Here is an 18,746-nt window from a genome sequence, read left to right on the forward strand (position 1 = left end):
GACAAGTGGAAACACACTTGCAGGGTAGAAGCAGTTACACCAAAGCATGATGTGCCCAAATTCAATTCTCCCATTCCAGGTTTGAGGGCTTCCTCTTTCCAGATGTCTGGGAGGGAGCCAGAGAAATCCTTCCCCCCACTTCTTCAGCTGGAGCTGGTGTGGATCGTGAGCTTTGGTTATGTCTCTAAAGTAGATTCTCTTAGATGTGTCCTGTGATCAAATTTTTAGAGGGATCATAAAGTGTTTGGCCAATAGGATGCACATTATTATGACACATTTATGATATCTAGGAGTATTCATTATAATGACTAACATTTAGTAAATGCATCCTGCTTTCAGACCTCATGCTAGGTGATTTATACGTTAACTTCTTAAGCCTCTGTAACATACTGGACAGGTACTGTTTAATCCCCATTTCATAGATGAGGAAACTGATATTAGTTTAAGTTAAGTAACTTGTCCAAAGCCAGTCAGCTAGAAATTGGGAGAGCCAGGGCTTTAATCCAAACATTCTGATGCCTGAGATCAAGCTCTAATAATAATAATAATAACAGTATAATAATATATAATCTATGATTTACTGAGCTTTATAATGTGCCAGGACTCTTCGAAGGTCTTTGCATGTGATAACCAATTTGATCCTCATAACACACTTAAGAGGCAAGTACTGTTATAATTTCCATTTTACAGGCTCAGACACAGACACAAAAGGGACAGCACAAGGGCACGTCATAGGACACTGGTCCCTCCCCCTGCTCTCAGGCTGCTGGGTCCTCAGGGTTCTATCCACCCATGTGCCCGCCCCTAGCTATCCACATCACTCACAGCTGGGCTTGGCCCTGCCTCCGGCCTGCCGGGCATGCCAGACTGTCATGCCATCGTCCTGAAGTCTGAAGTATCTTAGCTTCTTCCAGCTTTTGGACCTCACCTTGCGCATCAGCGTGCCTTTCTGCATCAGCAGCAGGTCTTGATGAACAGGCAGCCCTGAGCCGGGAGAAGCAGGGACTGGGTAGCCGGCGGGGAGGGTGGAGGGCCCAGGAGGAGCTCTTGAACAGGGGTCCAGCCTCCTCCCTGTCCCTGGGCTGTCTCCCCAAGCCCTCTTCTCCTGCAGGGGTACTCACGGCCTTGCAGCAGGGATGCCATCACCCACTGCTTCACCAGCTGATGCCAGAGTCACCTAAAGGAGCAAGGAGCAGCAGCAAGAGGCTTTAGGTTAATCTCGGGGTCTTAGAATAACAGATCAGCGGAGGAGGAGAAGGAAGCTAGTGTTTCTTGATTGCACACTGTATGTCAGCTACTTCATCTACATAGTTTGTAGCTCTTTTTACTTCTGATTTGAGTTTGGTGATTCTGAGGCTTAGAGAGGCTAAGAAACTTGCCTCAGTCACACAGGGACTCGGAATTTAAACCCAAATATATCTGATTCCAGAGCCTATGCTGTTTCCCGCAGCCATCCCCGACAGGGCCACACCAGGGCTTTCTGCCAAATACCCCTTCCTTCCCAATATCCTGCTATCCACGAGGTAATGCTGACCACACGTCTCAGTTCCCCATTATTAGGAATCACCAACTTGCTGCCTGTCCCCTTTCAGAAACTAGACTCTCTCTGCATCCTAGCCTTCCCTTCTCCAAGTGGAATCATCCCAGCTCCCTCCTCCGGAAGCCCTCCCCATGCTCCCAAGTAGGTCATCCAGCTCCAGAAGGGCTAAGCCAGAGTATTTCTTTTTTTTTTTTTTGCGGTACGCGGGCCTCTCACTGTTGTGGCCTCTCCCGTTGCGGAGCACAGGCTCCGGACGCGCAGGCTCAGCAGCCATGGCTCACGGGCCCAGCTGCTCTGCGACATGTGGGATCTTCCCGGACCGGGGCACGAACCCGTGTCCCCCGCATCGGCAGGCGGACTCTCAACCACTGCGCCACCAGGGAAGCCCCAGAGTATTTCTTTTGTCTCTTCTACAACGCTTGGTGCTGCACCTACTTAAATAAGCCACTTCTACCTTCACATGATAAAGTATATTTTATACTCCTTTTCATAAAAGTAATTCTCACAGTTTTAATGCACCAGATAAGTTACATAGTCTCAGAACTGCATTTTCAAGTTTTCTCTACCTACTAAAAAAGAGTTCCTACCTTTAAATATGTGCTGTCTAATTTAGGACTGGTTAGGTTGTCCTAATAGCTAACAACAAACTTGCCTTGAAAAGAACTAGAAGATTTGATTTGTGGCCACTTTGATTCTAGCTCTGCCTCAAGAAGAAATATACTCAACTCTTAACCAAATCATGCTGAAACTGGCCAAGCCCATGAAACATAAAGCTCTATGCTCTTGTATAAGCAACGGATCTACACTTGAATAAAAATGTTGTGGTTTTTAATTAATAAGTTTAACATTTTGACAGTGGTGAACATCTAAAAAACTGAAAGAATCCTTAAACCAATCATTCAGTTAGTACTCCACTGAAACATCATGCAGTTCAACTCCCTACGTTTTACAAATGAAAAAGCAGAAGTCCAGAAATATGATGTGACTTGTCTGAGGTCACACAGCATATTAGTGCCCTATCTCCCTTAGGTAGGAAGAGACTATAAAGTCACCCAGGGTGACTAAGTCTTCAGGAATAATGTGGAGATCACTGAGAATACAGCTTTCCTGACTGCAGGGCCTAGAGAAGGCTTTCCAAAGGAGTAGGAATGTGCAGGGAATCAGTTTGAGCCTAAGCAGAAGAAATAACTCAAGGCAGCTCTCAGGAGAGCAAGAACCCTGAGACACTTCCAACTGTCAGGGAAAGGTTTTGCTGGCTGATGCCAAATGTGTAAGCTTGGGTGAGACCAGAAGAAACCTCTGATTGAAGAAGGAAGAAAAGAAGACAGAAAATCATCTCTGCTTTGCTGGGTGGGGATGCACAGTTTGGAATCTGAGGTTTACAAAAGCTGTATGAAGACTGAAAAGTAACAGGTCTTTCTTAAATGTCTTAGGTCCTCAGACTCTAAGGGAGGTTGAGGTAACCCGGGCTGAAGCCTAATCCTCCTTGCCAACATCCTGCCTCATCTCTCTTCTAAACTTCTGGGATGGGTGGGCCTTGGCCCTGGAAGAAGACAGAATTACCTTCCCTTATGCCTGTGTCTGGGAGCCTCACCATGATGTCCTGAAACATGGGAAGCCTGAGAACAGAGCCCAAGTGCTGGGACACCCCTATTTTGCTGGGACACCCCTACCTCCTCTCAAACCAGCCTTAGAAAATTATTTTAACCTCTCTTGTCAAACTCTTCCAATCCCAGAGCTCGGCATGCTCTTCCAATCCTGCTCCCACTCCTGAATCACTATTTTAAACCTGTATCTAGGTGACATGTGGCCATTAGAGGGCCAATTTCAACTCAGGGAGCCACAGAATGTCAGAGCTGGACTGCATTTTATAGAGAAGGGGACAGAGGACTAGCTGAACTGCCAGTCGCCTAATGAATTAAGTGGCAGAGCTGGGACTAGAACTGAGGTCTCTATATGACCACCTCAGAGGTCTCACTGAGGCTCTGCCCTTAGAAAGGGCTTTCTCTAGGAAGCAGATTAAAGCAGAGATAAGACTGAATGAGGGACATCAGTGTTTTGTCTCTCCTCCCCATCATTTTCTGTTCCCACCGTATTCCACTTAATAGCCCTTCTTTTCTTTCTTTCCCTTCCCCATTCTCTGCTTGACCCCTTCCTTTTCCTTTCTCCCCAGCTCACTCTTCTCATCCTCTCTCTGCCTCCCTGTTTGCTCACTTAAGTCAGCCTCTCTTTGCTCTCCTCTTCTCATCCTTCTCCTTATACCTTCTCTTCATTACTCCTTCCTCTTTTGTTTCTCTTCTAATTCTCAATAGCTCTGGTTCTCTTCCACTGTGAGGAGTTTGAGAGCCTGGAAGGGGGACACTTGGGTTCGGATACTGAGTAGCACATCCCTCTGCTCGGCCTCATTTTCCCCTGTATCCTAGGAGATTGACTAAACAAACTGCCCAGAGAATGAGACTTAGAACCCAGGTGTTCTAGGTCTTGGTGTTTCCTTTGGTGCCTGAAGGTAGGATGGGAAGTATGGTCACAACTGATGTAGGTGCAGTTAGGAGAAGAGGGAAAAAGGATTTGGAAGTGGGAGCAAGAGCAAAAGGCAAGGAGCAGAGGATAATGACTGAGAGTAAGAGAGATTGGGTCTTAACTGTTTACTCCTAGGCACATATGTGGAGATCCTTGAGGATATGGATAATTACCTCTATAACACAGATGAGAAAATAGAGACACAAAATAAAGTGGGAAGTAGCCAAGGACTGCCGAGCAAGATTTGGTCCTCAACTGCCAGGTGGCTTCATGTCACCTAGAGATGGACTTTGGCAGAGTTGCCAATGGCGCCAATGGCTAATAGTGGAATTCAAGGTGTCTATGGTCTCTCTGAGGGTAGGAAGGAAGAGAATCATTCTGTCTACTCTCTTGCTTTGGAGCAGGATTATGACAGACCTGGTTCACATAAAGAGGACAGAATGGGTCATAGCCCTCAGAATGTTAGAGCTTGAAGACTCCTCTTTTATAACACATCAATCCAGCAGTTCCTGGCTATATCAATATCTCCTGGAAAGTGTCTTAAAATAGAGATTCCTTAGCTCCACCTCAAATCTACCAGATCCAGATTTCCAAGGATGGGGTCCAGGAATATTTATCTTTAATAAGCACTCCTGATACACAAGCAAATCTGGGGAAGCCTCTACTCCCTCTGATCATAGATCAGGGAGTTGTGGTCCAAAGTCACAGAGCTAGTTAACATCAGAGTCAGGACTAGAAGCAAGTGCTCTTCCCAGCACAGCACTCTGGCACACCAACAAACTGCCCTGGGTCATTGAGCAGGCTAAGAACCAGGCATAGAACTCAAACCCTGGCTCTTTCCAAGGAAGTCTCACAACTCTCCCTATTACCAGGGGTTTCTGTACTTCCCATGGGTCTTGGCCGGCCCTCATTTGGTAATCCTCAACAATCTGTAATTGAATTTGTGCTAAAGAATGGCTGCTCCAATTCTCTCTCTTCCCTTACTAGGGTGGGGCTCACCTCTGAGTGGTAGCCTGGGTAGCTAAGAGGTCCTCATATAAAGAGGTGACTGATACAACCAGCAGGAAAACTGTAAGTCAAAGAGGTTAAGCTAGAGAAAACCAGGAGGTCAGAGCCCTGTAGGCCTGTTCAGGCAAAAGAGTCCAGGGTATGATTTAGTCAGGGTGGGTAAGCATGTGGAGGGCAGAGTTAGGGACTCAGACAGGCCAGAGCTTGGAGCAGAGGCTGGTCTGAGCCTCCAGGCCCTTACCGTGGGCAGGAGAGGAGTCCTGTGTCTGAGATCTGCGACGCTTTCTGCTGTGGGCCGAGGAAACCCAGGAGGGCTCCTTTTCTCCTTTGCTTCTCTTGCACTCTCTGGCTTCCTCCCCTCTTCTGCTGCAGTTTGCTGCTGTCACTGGCAGACTTACAGTCAGATAGAAAGAGTAGGGTGGGGAGAGGTGTGAGCGCTCTCCTCAGTCCAGCCCATCCAACTCTTAAAGGCCCAGGACACTGGTCAGTGTGAGGGAGTAGTGGGGGTGGGGTGCGCAGAAGAGGATTAAGGGGAGGGATTGACGGGCATCACATCTCCAGGGAGGAGGAGCCTGTCTGTCCTTCATCTTGATGCCAGCCCTCACTGACCTCAGTCCTGCAGTAGCTCTCAGAGTGAAACCCAAGGAGTATCCGAGTTGCAGTGCTCCATGAATCACTGCTTTTCATTCTGGTTGGTTTCTCTCTGCGTGTTGTACAGCTGTCTTTGCCCTTATTTCATCTGGCTCCTTTCCATGGTGTCTGTTTCCACTGGCAGAAGTGTCTCTGCATCCTGCCTTGCCGGGCACTCAGTCTAACTCTATGGCTCAGGGAAAGGAAAAAAGATAGAATGGGAAAGGGGGAAGATGAGAAAAGGAGGAGAGGAATGATTTGTGTAGAGGGATAGCTTGGTATCTACGTATATATTAGGTACTTGCTAAATATTGAAGGAATGCGTACGTGAATGTAGAAAACAATTTGCTTCATATATTAATTCATTCTACAACCATTTGTTCAGCACCTCTAATATGCAAGGACGTATATGTGTTTTTATAATGGTACATGTAGAAATGAAGCAGAATCATGGTGTCTGAGGATCAAGGGCAAAAAGAGGAGCACAAGGCTGGAAAGACACCCAACTGGGAAAGGAAGGTAATGAGCTTCTTACAGCGTGTATAAATAGGCAGTGGAAACAGAAACCAAGATTGAGGAAAGGGCACCAAGTTAGGTGAGGAATAGGGGATTGTAAAGGGCTTTATCATGGCCCCATACTTCACAGTGAGAAACTAAGGCCCAGGGAAGTTTAGGCCATGTCCTAGCCTCACATGTCAGCAGCAGAGACTGCCAGTCCCTTACACTCGCCCAAGTACTGTGAGCTGGGACCTACTTTTGCTCTGCCTTGGGAAGACTGTGGGGTATGGTTCTTTCTGGATCAGTGGATGACAGTATGGAGCTGAGGGCATAGGGCACAGCACTGTACTTGGAGCTCTGTGGGATCGTCTTCTGGTGAGGTGTGTCTTAATCATAGGCACAGAGGGAACTAACTGTACGAAGTGGTGTGATTTTTGAGTGTGCTGAGATCCAGCTGCCTCTTGTGGCTCCTCCAAACATCCCTCAACTGCCTAATAGTCTACCATCAGTGATTATTTATAGCTAAATCGTTAGTCCCATTAAAATAAAATCCTGAGTGATTACCATAAATGTCAGGATAGTGGTTACTTTTGGGAGGAGGGAGGAGTCGTGACCTAAGTTGAGTTTACTGTACTACGAGCAGGTTTTGGTAAAGGAAAAGGAGTATGCAGGGAGTAGAGGCAGAAGACGGAAGTCCATTCATGGAGAACAGGAAGATTAGGAGGCATCAAGATTTAAACTGTGCTGATTTCATATTTTACTTAATAGTGGTCCTGTGTCACATGCTCGTCTTACTCTCCCATTTCCACTTCTCCAACATCATCCTGTCCTTATTCTTCCATACTTCCCCTTCCCCTTCCCCACTCCCCTTCTGGATTCCAGGATTACATACAGTTTGCCTCTCTGAGTCACTATTTGCCTCACCTAATTGCGGCCCAACCTCCTTCCCTTCTGGGTGTTCTGTGAGGGGTATTATCACCCCTCCAGGGTTTCCTGGTAGAGTTTGAATCTCAAACATTCTGTTTCAGTGTCCTCATAAGCACCCCAGATCATGTGTTCTGATTTTGGGGAAAGGCACTTGGAGACCTTCACAAGGTTAATGTGGCTCCAAAGAATGGCTTAGAAGACATGTTCACTGCAGAATGCTCCTCAGACACAGGACAGGAGCAGACAGACAGGGCCCTGTGCATAGGAACTGTCCATCTGGTTTAGTTGCTCCTATTTCCATAATGATCCTGGCCCTTCCCCCACTGTTGTCTATTATTAACAGATCCAGAAACCTGATCAGGGTAGCAGCAGCAGAGGGACTTTCTGGGAACCATGCCCAGGAAAGGCCTAGAAGCCCTAAATTGAAATGAAGGGGCAGCTGGCAAAGAGGGAGATCTAAACAGTATACTCTCTTACTGCTACGTAGGCAAGCCTAAACTCTCCTCCTGACACCCAGGGGAGATGCCCTAAACTTCTCTGCTTCTCAGGAGTCAGGTTGGGGTTTCAGAGACCTCTTTCCCAGACCATCCAACCAAACTACTCAAACTTCTGAAATAAAGCCCCCTTCTTGTTGGTCAAAAAGGCAACTCAAAATATTAAATTCCATCTAAAAAATCAATATGAGACCACCTGCTGAATTAAAAGCCAAGATATATAACTTCGAAAGACCACAGAATATGTAGCCACTCTTCCATTCCAGCAAAAAAAAAAACAACAAAAAAAAACAACCCCAAAACAAAAAACACCAAAACCACCAAGGGGAGTGGGAACAAGGAGGTATAAAATAAACCAGAAAACAAGATGATAGAAGTGAGAACTAAAAATGCAAAGGGTGTAAATGCAAAGGGTGTAAGAGGTAAAACTTTCAGAAAATTCACAAAATACAAGTGTATGCTATTTTTAAGCCATATCTCAGAAAGGTGGTACTAAAATGTTGAAAGTTAAAGGAGGATATCTGGGTGTGGAAGGACTCCAATTTCATTTTTATTCAAGATTGCCTTGACTGTTTTGGCACTTTACATTTCCATGCAAATTTTAGAATCAGCTTGTCAATTTTCACAAAAATAAACCTGTTGGGATTTTACTTAGAATTGAGGTTCACCAGCAGATCAATTTGAGAGAACTGTCATCCTTACAATATTATTTTCCAATCCATGGAGTTGATATATGTCTTCATCTTTGTCTTTTTTTTTTTTTTTTTACACTTAAGGCATTTCAATTTTTTTATTTTCAAAATGTATTCATTTATGTTATTGTCAGATCGTAAAGTCATCCCTGAAATTTCATCAGGGTTAAAAATGCTTCTCAAATCTAATGTTATCTTATATACAATTTCAAGAAATAAAACTAAGTTATTGTGAAACTTTCACAGTGAGATTTCCAAATAGCTGAGAACATAGGCAAGTTTCCCCTTTGCTTCCAACAGACAGAAGCTAACCTATAACAAGGAAGAATATTTGGTGAATTGACTATACATGATTTGACCACACACCTGTCAGTCTTTCTTTCAAGAATGTTTCATTGTTTTCAATGTAAAGATTCTGCATATCTTTTGATAAATCTATTGATATTTCTAGCTATTTGTTATCCTATTATAAACAACATATTTTTGAAATTTCATTTTCTATTTATTGTATCTATAATCTTTTTTAAAAATCTTTTATTAATTAAAAAAATTTTAATTTAGAAACACATAATTGATTTTTGGGGGGCAGTATATTGACTTTGTATTCTGTGGCCTTGCTAAATTCACTTAATCCTAAGAGTCTGTAGATCCTTTTGGATTATTTACATACACAATTATGTTGTCACCACTTTTTTTGTTCCTTTATAATCTTTTCTTTTTTAAAAATCTTTTATTAATTAAAATTTTTTTTTAATTAAAAAAAATATTTATTTGGCTGTGCTGGGTCTTAGTTGCAGCATGCGGGATCTTTAGTTGCAGCATGCGGGATCTTTAGTTGCAGCAATATGGGATCTTTAGTTGCAGCATGAGGGATCTTTAGTTATGGCATGCGGGATCTTTAGTTGCAGCATGCGGGGTCTTTAGTTGCAGCAATGTGGGATCTTTAGTTGCACCATGAGGGATCTTTAGTTATGGCATGCGGGATCTTTAGTTGCAGCATGCAGGCTAGAGCCCTGACCAGGGGTTGAACCCAGGCCCCCTGCATTGGGAGCACAGTCTTAACCACTGGACCACCAGGGAAGTCCCTTCTTTTATTTTCTTGACTAATCACACTGGCTGGGACCAGTATAATGGTATACGGAGTTGTGATAGTGGACATCCTTATCTTATTCCTCATCTCATGGAGAATGATTTCAATATTTTATCATTGAGAGGTTTACTGTAGGGCTTTTATTAAGATTTTTATTTTATTAAAAAATTATTTTTGTTTTCATGAATATGAAACTTTTAACTTCTTTAAATTATAATTAAATTTTATTTTGGGTCAAAGTGATTACACACACACATATATATATTTGTGTGTAATCAATTAACCTACCTACCTATATTTAACCTACCTACATACATATGTAAGATTTTTATGAGATTAAGGATATACCCTTCTATTTCTCGTTTTCAAAGTTTTTAAAAATCATGAATAGCTGTTGAATAGTGTTCTTTCCTGCATCTGTCTAGATTGATTTTTCTCCTTATACGTTGATTGTGTGAATTGAATCCATTAGTTTTCAAGTGTTGAATCAATCTTGTATTTTTGCAGTAAACTCAAATTAGATATGACCTATTATCATTTTTATATATCGCTAGATTTGACTTGCTTATTTTGTCTGGCGTTTTACATTAACATTCCCGGGAGAGATTAGCACCTGGTTTTCCTTTCTGGTGATATCTTTGATAGTTTTGGTGGCTGGGTTATACTGCTTCAAAAGTGAATTGAGGGACTTCCCTGGTGGTCCAGTGGTTAAGACTCCATGCTCTCAATGCAGGGGGCCCGGGTTTGATCCCTGGTCAGAGAACTAGATCCCGCATGCCGCAACTAAAGATCCCGTGTGCCACAACTAAGACCTGATGCAGCCAAATAAATAAATAAATATATATATTTTTAATAAGTGAATTGAGATCTGTTCCCCTTTTCTATAGTTTCTGGAAGTTTATGATACTGGTGACTCTAAGATATGATGTCCCTTTTTCCATTAAAAAAAGATTTTATTTTTGGCTGCATCAGGTCTTAGTTGTGGCACACGGGCTTCAGAGCACGCGGGCTCTCTAGTTGTGGCATGCGGGCTTAGTTGCCCCGTAGCATGAGGGATCTTAGTTCCCCAACCAGGGATTGAACCTGCGTCCCTGCATTGGAAGGCAGATTCTTAACCACTGGACCACCAGGGAAGTCCCTCTTTTTTCATTTCTAATGTTGAGGTTTTTTTCCTGATCAGTCTATGGGTTTATCAGTTTTACTGTTTTTGAGGGAATGACTTTTGGCTTCACTGATTTTCCTTATTGTACATCTGTTTTCTATTTCATTGCTTTTCTTTTTTTCTGCATTCTTCCTTCTACCTTTTGAATTTGCTATTCTTTCCCAGTTTCTTGATGTGAAAACTTAGATCACTGACTTCAGCCTTTCTTTTGTAATGTGTGAGTTTAAAGTTATATATTTTAGTGCTTTACCTGTATACCACAGGTTTTGATATGGCATATCTTTATTACCAGTTAATTTTTTTTATTTCCTTTGTGCTTTTTTTTCTGTGACCAGTGGGTTATTTAGAACTCTACTGCCTGTTTTATAAACAGTTAGGGACTTTCCAGTTGTTGTTGTTGTTGTTGTTTTTTTCCCTAGCTTAATCCCACTGTGTTCAGAGAACACTGTATTATTTTAAATTATTTTCGAAATTTCCTGAGGCTTACTTGATGGTCCAGCTATGATCAATTTTGGTAAAAGCTTTTGGTGCTATTAAAAATATGTATACTGTTGGTTCAGTGACAATGTTCTATTTATGTCAGTTAAGCTAGGTTTAATTGTGTTGTTCAACTTACCTATTATATCTGGTTTTTAAATAAATGTATTATTAAAAAAAATTTAAATTCCACAACATTCTGGAAAGAAAAATCTCATTTCATTCTATGGTTTCCTATTTTAAATGTTTTCCTTGGACTTTTGATAGCAATTAACTTTGTGTATTCCCCCCTCCCCCTCATACTTTCCCAGCCTTTGAGCAGCAGGAATAGTGAGCAAGGGAATCATACATATAGCCAGTAAGGAAGCTCTGAAGGCTACCAATGCCTCTCCTTGCCCTGTTCCATCACTGAAATGAAGGCCCTCAACCCTTGGAAAAAAGAAGCTGGAAGCAGAGGTTGGCTCTCTCCCATTAAGAGCCAGGAACAGGGATGGAAACAACTCTGGAGATGTGCTCTAAGTCTTGAACCCTGGAAAGAAATGAATATTAAAGTCTTTGATAAAATGTTTCAAGCTTTACCTCTTCATTTATAGAAGTCTCTCCCACACTAGTACTGTTCTAGCTACTACAGCCAGGAGTGAGGTTCTGCCCCAGCAAGAGATACTTTGTCAGAAAAAGGGCACCATCTCAGCCTTGCAAACAGCTTTTATACATCAGTAATCTTCTCCCAAAGGACCTATCTAGAAAGGAACCATCACTGCCCTCTTGGCAGTGTGTGTGTAGTTCAACAGAGGTAGAGGCAAGGTTGATGAGGATCATCTGACCACAGTGCCTAGATACCTCGATATTGACAAAATAAAATCTCCAGTTTAAAAGAAAAATTATTGTTACAAAAACAGAAGCATGTTTTATTTCAATCCTGTTGAGGGAGTGAGGATGGAACACAGAAAATGCGGGGCGGGGGAGGGGTCCTCTTTATACACACAGGACATCAGGATCAACTACAAGGAACAATACCCATTTCCACCCCTCCCCGCAACTCCTACATGGGGTCCAAGGCCAGCTGAGAATAGATGGTACAAGAATTAAGATACTATTGGCACAGTACAATGGCCAATGCACCGGAAGATGCAGAAGAGAATTTTTCAGGGAGCAAGGCCTGGCCCTCAGCTGCTTCCCCAGAGGAGGGGGAATGAGAAAACTTTGGCTCAGAAGGAAGGCGGTTGGCAAAAATCAGGATTACCCTAGCTGGACTCTCCAGGTCAAAACTACGGGCTGAAGGGAGTCAAGACATTTATCCAGTCCATGCTGTTCTCTGATTTCTCCAAGACCTCTTCTCTTCAGGCTTGAGATTAGTGAGAGCTGGCCTGGTTCTCCTCTTCATTTTGGAAAGCAGGGGAATAAGTGCTTATCCGACCCTTTCTACATCTAGGCTGCTTAATTACTACTTTCTTGGCTCTAAAGAGACAGAAGCCAACTAACAAGCCGGCTCCCTTTGTGAAAGTCGGCTTGAAAGAGCCCTTGGGTTGGCAAACTGCCTCTGCCAAGGTTTCTCTGAGCCTGCCCCTTATAAACCCTCCCCAAATGTATTCAGGGACACCTTCAATCGTGTGAGATGTGGGCCAAAAATACTTGGTCTCTCTCTAGTTGGGTTAACAACCCCATCTTTGACTGCAGATGGGGATTAGAGACAGAGAAAGCAGGTGATGGCAGGGGGAAGGACTGGGGGAAAGCAAGGCAGTTTACACTGCAGATTCAAGCCTCTGGATTGTGAATAGAGTCACCTAAAGCTCCAGAGCAGGAAGGGGGATTCTCTGACACAATATGAAAAAGTGTAAAATATTTTAGTGGCAACCCTGTAGTTCCCATAGACCATAGGGGAATGTGTCAAAAAAAAAAAAGACAGAATAAGTGAGGAAGCAGAGTCCAGCCCTCTATCTTAAATCTGAATAAAATTAACTCATTCAGCTAATACTGCTTCAAGTACAATCATGAAGACAGATGGAACTGTAGATTCACACTAGGGCAAAGAATAGGATCAAGTAGCCTATCATCTTAAGCACAGACACCTCCCTTTTAAAAGTCATCTAGAAAATATCTTTGAGGACTTGAACTGAAGGTGACGTCCACCATCTCCTCTCCTCCCCCAATACAATACCCTTCCAGGACAGCCTGATGAATTAAGACGTCTGTTTTAAGTTTAATAGGAGGGAAGTGAAGAAGGGAAAAGCACGGAGATTTGGAAATGCTAGCAGCTAAAGCCAAAAGCAAGGTTAAGGTCCTTATGGCATCCAGAACTAGGGGTAAAAGAATGGGAAAGGGAAGGGAAACAGGTGGTGGGTTCCTGCTGTCCTTTGGCTTTATATCCTTCCCCTGCCTCCCATTCCTCCCAACAGCTCATGCAGCTACTGGCCTGCTAGAGGGGATGTAATGCCCAGACCAACTTTTTATTGAGCTTACACATCTAACAGACTTGTAAACAGTACCAACTGACAAAGTTTTGCTGAATATTACAGCTTGTGTCCACTAAATACACCTCTCTCTGAGATTAAAAACAAAAAACCAAAGTAAACAAATACTGAGAGAGAGGATGAAGAGACATATCTTGAGTCTTCCAGGAAGGCAAAATAAGAAAACGCCACATGGCTTGGTCCCAGGTGTTCACCATGCCTAGAGTGCTGCTGCTGTCACCACTGTCTCCCCTCCCTGCCAGTGGCTGGGTAGAGGTGAGGGAGAACGGTCATCTTGGGCATGCTGCAAATACAGCATTTGCTGGTGTTGACACCCTCCTTGGCTGTGGTGGCAGAACACTGTGTCAGGAGCCCGTTTCCTGGGAGTAGCAGAAGGAGCCCAGGTCCTCAAGGCAGCCTGATGGCAGCTCATACACCTCAGCAGGGGTACCGTGCCCCTTTTCTCCAGTGCAGTTCAGCATTGAGGTCGTCTATTCCCAGTCAGCGATAAAACCTGAGCTGTATTCCTCGCAGGTTCCCCCTCCCTTCCCCAACTTGGGGGAGTAGTGGGAGGGGACGGGGGAGGATCACTGAGGGGGCAGGGGGATACCCCGGGGATCGGTGACCTGGCCCTCTTGCAGGTTCTTCACGAGTTGTGCAAGCCAGCGTTTAGTGGTGGTGTCATCTTTTAGCACCTGGGCGAAGGTCGTGTCCTTCAGCTGGTCAGGGAGGCACTGCCTCAGTGCTTCACGTGCCCTACGTCAGAAATAAACAAACCGACCAGGGAGACCAAACAAATAAACCCATATCTGGGGGACAGGGAAGAGCCCTTTTCTTAGATATAAATACATAGAATCCTGGGAATCTATGGTTCTGTCAAGGTACTTTAAGAAGCCATTAAAATTCTTTAAAGCTTATGTTAGGCATAGGCTCAGATTGCTCCAGGATTGTTGTCTGCAAACATTTTCAGAATGATGCCCCAATGTAGAATTTTGTGACAAAGCAAATGGAATAAAATGGTGCAATAATTTACTTCAATTCAAACTGCTTTCTGATTTATTACAGTAAACATTGTCATAATACTCATGTTGGAAATATATGGATTATATAGTAAATGAAATATTCCAAAATCAGTACATTAACAGGGGATATGACCTCACTCATAGTATGATAAATTAATGAATTTTAAACTGATATAAATTTGTGTCTTTCCAAAAACAGCTTCAGTTTTATAGTTAAAACCCTTAATAAGAGATGAGCAGTAAAAACAAATCTATGGTAACATTATTATCAGATGAACTTTTAAATGTTTCATTTACTTTAAAATATGACCAGTAAAAGTCGAATCTGAAAACTCAAAAAGGTAAATGTTAACTATTTATAAGGCTGTTTTTTAAAAAAAGTTATAGCTTTTGTACTCAGCCTAGTTTCTTTGTACAAGGAGAGTTTTAAATAAACATATTTTCAAACTTTGGTGAAAACAGGAACCACTAAGGAACAAGACAAAATGGTCAAAGAAATAGTTAGGGCTTAAATAACCTCAGTGGCAGGAGGCTGAGTTCACATTAAATCAAGTTATCCTCATTCCTAAGAACACAGAAATCAACCCATTATGTGGTTTAGCAGAATCTGAGCAAGTGGCTTTCAGCATGAATTATGGATTTACAAAGCAAAAGGTCAAATATTTCTAAAATGCATTGTATCTACAATGTATGATTTCTGGCAGAAAGATTACGAACATAGGGAGATAAAACAATTAGCTCAAGGACTTTACAGGAAGAGAACTGGAAATATAATTCAAGAGCCCTCTGGGCCTGTTCCTTTCTTAAGAGACCTTTGAAAGTATACTTTTCTTTCTGACCACCTGGAGTAGCAACAGAAAGCTCAAACCACAGGAGTAATGTATCATAAGATTCACTGTCTGAACTCTCTGGAATTTTAGAGTAGGGTACGGAGTTCCAGTGGGGAGATAAAACTCTGATGGATTTTTAAATTCAGCACTTCAGATTTTAAAAGGAATTAATCAAGGTCTGTCTCAGACAAGCTAAATATAGTTTTATCCCTTCCCTGTCCTAAAGACATAGGAGCTACCCCATGAGATGGGGCAACTGCTCACTAGAGTATTTCCCCTGAAATACTCACCAGAGTATTTAAGTCCTATAAATCCTATAAATGTTTACCTGGGATTATCTGAGAGTCGAAGGTAACATCTTACTACATGCTTCAGCAAACGGGCGGAAGGCTCTTTGGATAGCTGCAGGACCATCTTACCCTGTTTCCCCCAAAACAAGGTGGGATAGGAAAAAAACACACAAAACACAAAATAATCCTAGTTGATATCAGAGAGCAGATATTGCAAGAACAGTTATACAAGATTCCACAGTTGTTATTTCTAGTTGGGAGACTGAAGCAGCTCAGTGTCGACTGCAAAGCGACTAAGCTGTGTGATCAGAAGCAGTTACAAAGAAGGCAAATGAAAGAACTCACCAAGATCATGGCAACATGGGAGAAACGCTCATACGTCTGACATATGTAAGCCAAACCAGTGTCATCTAAGAGGATCTTCTGGAGGATAAATGTGGCAACCTGGAGTAAAACAAAATTAAGGAGTCCAAAACGTTGCTCAGACTTGTCTTCCAACTGTCTGCTTTTCTCCCAGTAATAACCATAAGCAGAAAACTAAGCAAATACCCTTGCATTCTATATAACTTACTTGACGAGACACGCATAGTACAAAAAAATTAATAAATATTACCATATTGAACATTTACTATGTGCTGGAATTCTTCCTTAAGCCATAACATGCCTTATCTTATTTTCACAACAAACCTATGAGGTAGGTACCATTGTTATTCTCATTTTACATAAAAGGTAGGTAATTATCAGAGTCTTAAAAACAGAGAGACTGTCTGTTACTGAACACCTACTATGTGCCAGGTGTAACTGTTGATCAATAACTTGCCAGGTTAAGGTCCCAAGTGACAAAGCTACTAACTCAGAGTTGAGATCAAACCTAGTTAAACACAGAGCCTCTTCCCTTTTCCATGGGCCAAGATGATTTTAGCAATTCAGCTATGCCTCATCTCTTCCGAATGAGTTAGGTAAATCTTTTCTTATTCTTAAAAGATCTTAAAGAAAATAAGACTTTTAAGCCTCCCTTCGAAAATTGTTCCAACAGTAATAAAGAATATACTCACTTTAAGCTCATTAACTCTTACATAGATGGGATTAAAAAAATACTAGTTTAATTCAAGTCAAATGATTATTATTATGATTCTCTTCCTCAGCTGCTCTTCAGAAACAACTGTGGGAATTGTTTTATTTTACTATTTTACTGGGGTATAACATTGTGGTTGGCTAAATAATGGCCCCCAAAGATATCTAGGTCCTAATCACCAAACCCTGGGGATGCTACTTTATATGGCAAAAGGGACTTTACAGATGTGATTAAGTTAAGAATCTTAGGGGAAGATTAATCATCTTGGATTATCCAGGTGGGCCCTAAATATAATCATCACAAGTGTCCTTAAAGAGGAAAGTGGAGGGAGATTTGACAATAGAGGAGAAGGTGATGTGACAGAAGCAGAGAGAGATTTGAACATGCTACGCTGCTGGCTTTGAAGATGGAAGAGGGGGCAGTGAGCCAAGAAATGCAATTCTAAAAGCTGGAAAAGTCAAGGAAAGGGACTCTCTCCTAGAGCTTCCAGAGGGAATGTTGCCCTTACTGGCACCCTGACTTTAGCTTGGTTAAACTGATTTACGGTTGCTGGCTTCCAGAACTGTAAGAGAATACATTTGTGGTGTTTTGAGCCACCAAGCTTGTGGCAATCTGTTATAGCAGCAATAAGAAACTAATACAAACATATACACAGTAAAATATGTAAAGTGCACTAATCTTAAGTGTATCTTAATTTTTACATCCTACACATCTGTGAACCACAACCAGATTAAAATACAGAACATTAGGAGGTTGGGATTAACACATACACAATATTAAATATAAAATAGATAACCAACAAGGACCAACTGTATAGCACAGGGAACTATACTCAATATCTTGTAATAACCTATAATGGAAGAGAATGTAAAAAAAGAAAAAAAAATATATGAATCACTTTGCGGTACACCCAAAACTAACACAACATTGTAAATCAACTATATTTCAATAAAAATGAAATAAAATAAAAATTTTAAATAAAATAAAATACAGAACATTTCCAGCACCCCAGAAGATTCCCTTGTGCCTTTTCCCAGTCAATATCCTTCCCTGAGAGGTAATCACTATTCTGATTTATCCTCACTGACTGTTCTTGCCCGTTCTTGAATTTCACATACATATATGAGTCATATGGTATGAACTCATATATATCTGGCTTCTTTCACTTGACATAATATCAGCCACATTGCATGTATCAGCAGTTCATGCTTCTTAACTATTGTGTAGTTTATTTTGTAACTATACTACAATTTATCCTTCATGAGTAAAAATGCTATAAATACTCCTATATATGTTTTGATGCCCATGAGAGTTTTTTTTTTTTTTTTGCCATGCTGTGTGGCTTGTGGGATCTTAGTTCTCTGCCCAGAGATCAAACCTGGGCCCTTTGCAGTGAAAGCATGGAGTCCTAACCACTGGCCCGCCAGGGAATTCCCGAGAGCTCATTTTTCTTGGGTATACATTTTTGGGTGATAGGGTAGGTTTATGTTTATAGTGGATACTGCCAAACAGCTTTCCAAAATAACAGCTTTCCAAAATAACTTATACTATACACTCACCCAGGGGGATTTAAAAAAAAACACAAATGTCCATACTTTATCACCCTGCAGAACGGTTCAGTAGGTCAGATATGGGACCTGGACCTTGATGTTTTAAAAACACTTCACAGGGACTTCTCTGGTGGTCCAGTGGTTAAGAATCAACCTTCCAATGCAGGGGATGTGGGTTCGATCCCTGGTCGGGGAACTAAGATCCCACATGCCGCGGGGCAACTAACCCCAGGTGCTGCCACTACTGAGCCCACGTGCCACAACTAGAGAGAAGCCTGCTCGCTGCAACGAAAGAGCCTGTGTGCCGCAACTAAGACCCAACACAGCAGAAAAAAAAAAAAAAAAACCCCAAAGAAACAAGAACACTTCACAGGTGATCATGCCACACAGCTCTGACTGAGAACCTCTGCTTTACTGGGTGTCTACTATGGCAAGACGTTTGACTAAGCATTGTACATAAAAAGTGAACACAACGAGGTGTCTGCTTGCAT

General features: G+C 42.2%; 1 protein-coding gene across 2 annotated transcripts in view; it reads right to left on the reverse strand.

The window, feature by feature from the left end:
- Nucleotides 1–5,738: 5,738 nt before the first annotated feature.
- The window catches only part of CNOT9 (CCR4-NOT transcription complex subunit 9), a 34,545-nt gene continuing 21,537 nt past the window's right edge, over nt 5,739–18,746 (reverse strand). The window contains exons 6-8 of one of the 2 annotated variants that reach the window (XM_029224580.1): nt 15,976–16,074; nt 15,669–15,760; nt 5,739–5,885 (exon numbers count right to left, since the gene is read on the reverse strand). In XM_029224580.1, the coding sequence (XP_029080413.1) occupies nt 5,804–5,885; nt 15,669–15,760; nt 15,976–16,074 (273 nt within the window). In that variant the 3' untranslated portion in view covers nt 5,739–5,803. Of the gene's footprint in view, nt 5,886–10,561; nt 14,245–15,668; nt 15,761–15,975; nt 16,075–18,746 lie in introns of those variants that run through there. The other variant, XM_029224579.1, reaches the window with a different exon arrangement.

This window comes from Monodon monoceros, unplaced genomic scaffold, assembly GCF_005190385.1.
Source record: "Monodon monoceros isolate NGI ecotype Baffin Bay Population unplaced genomic scaffold, NGI_Narwhal_1 Super_Scaffold_16, whole genome shotgun sequence".
Lineage (NCBI taxonomy): Eukaryota > Metazoa > Chordata > Mammalia > Artiodactyla > Monodontidae > Monodon > Monodon monoceros.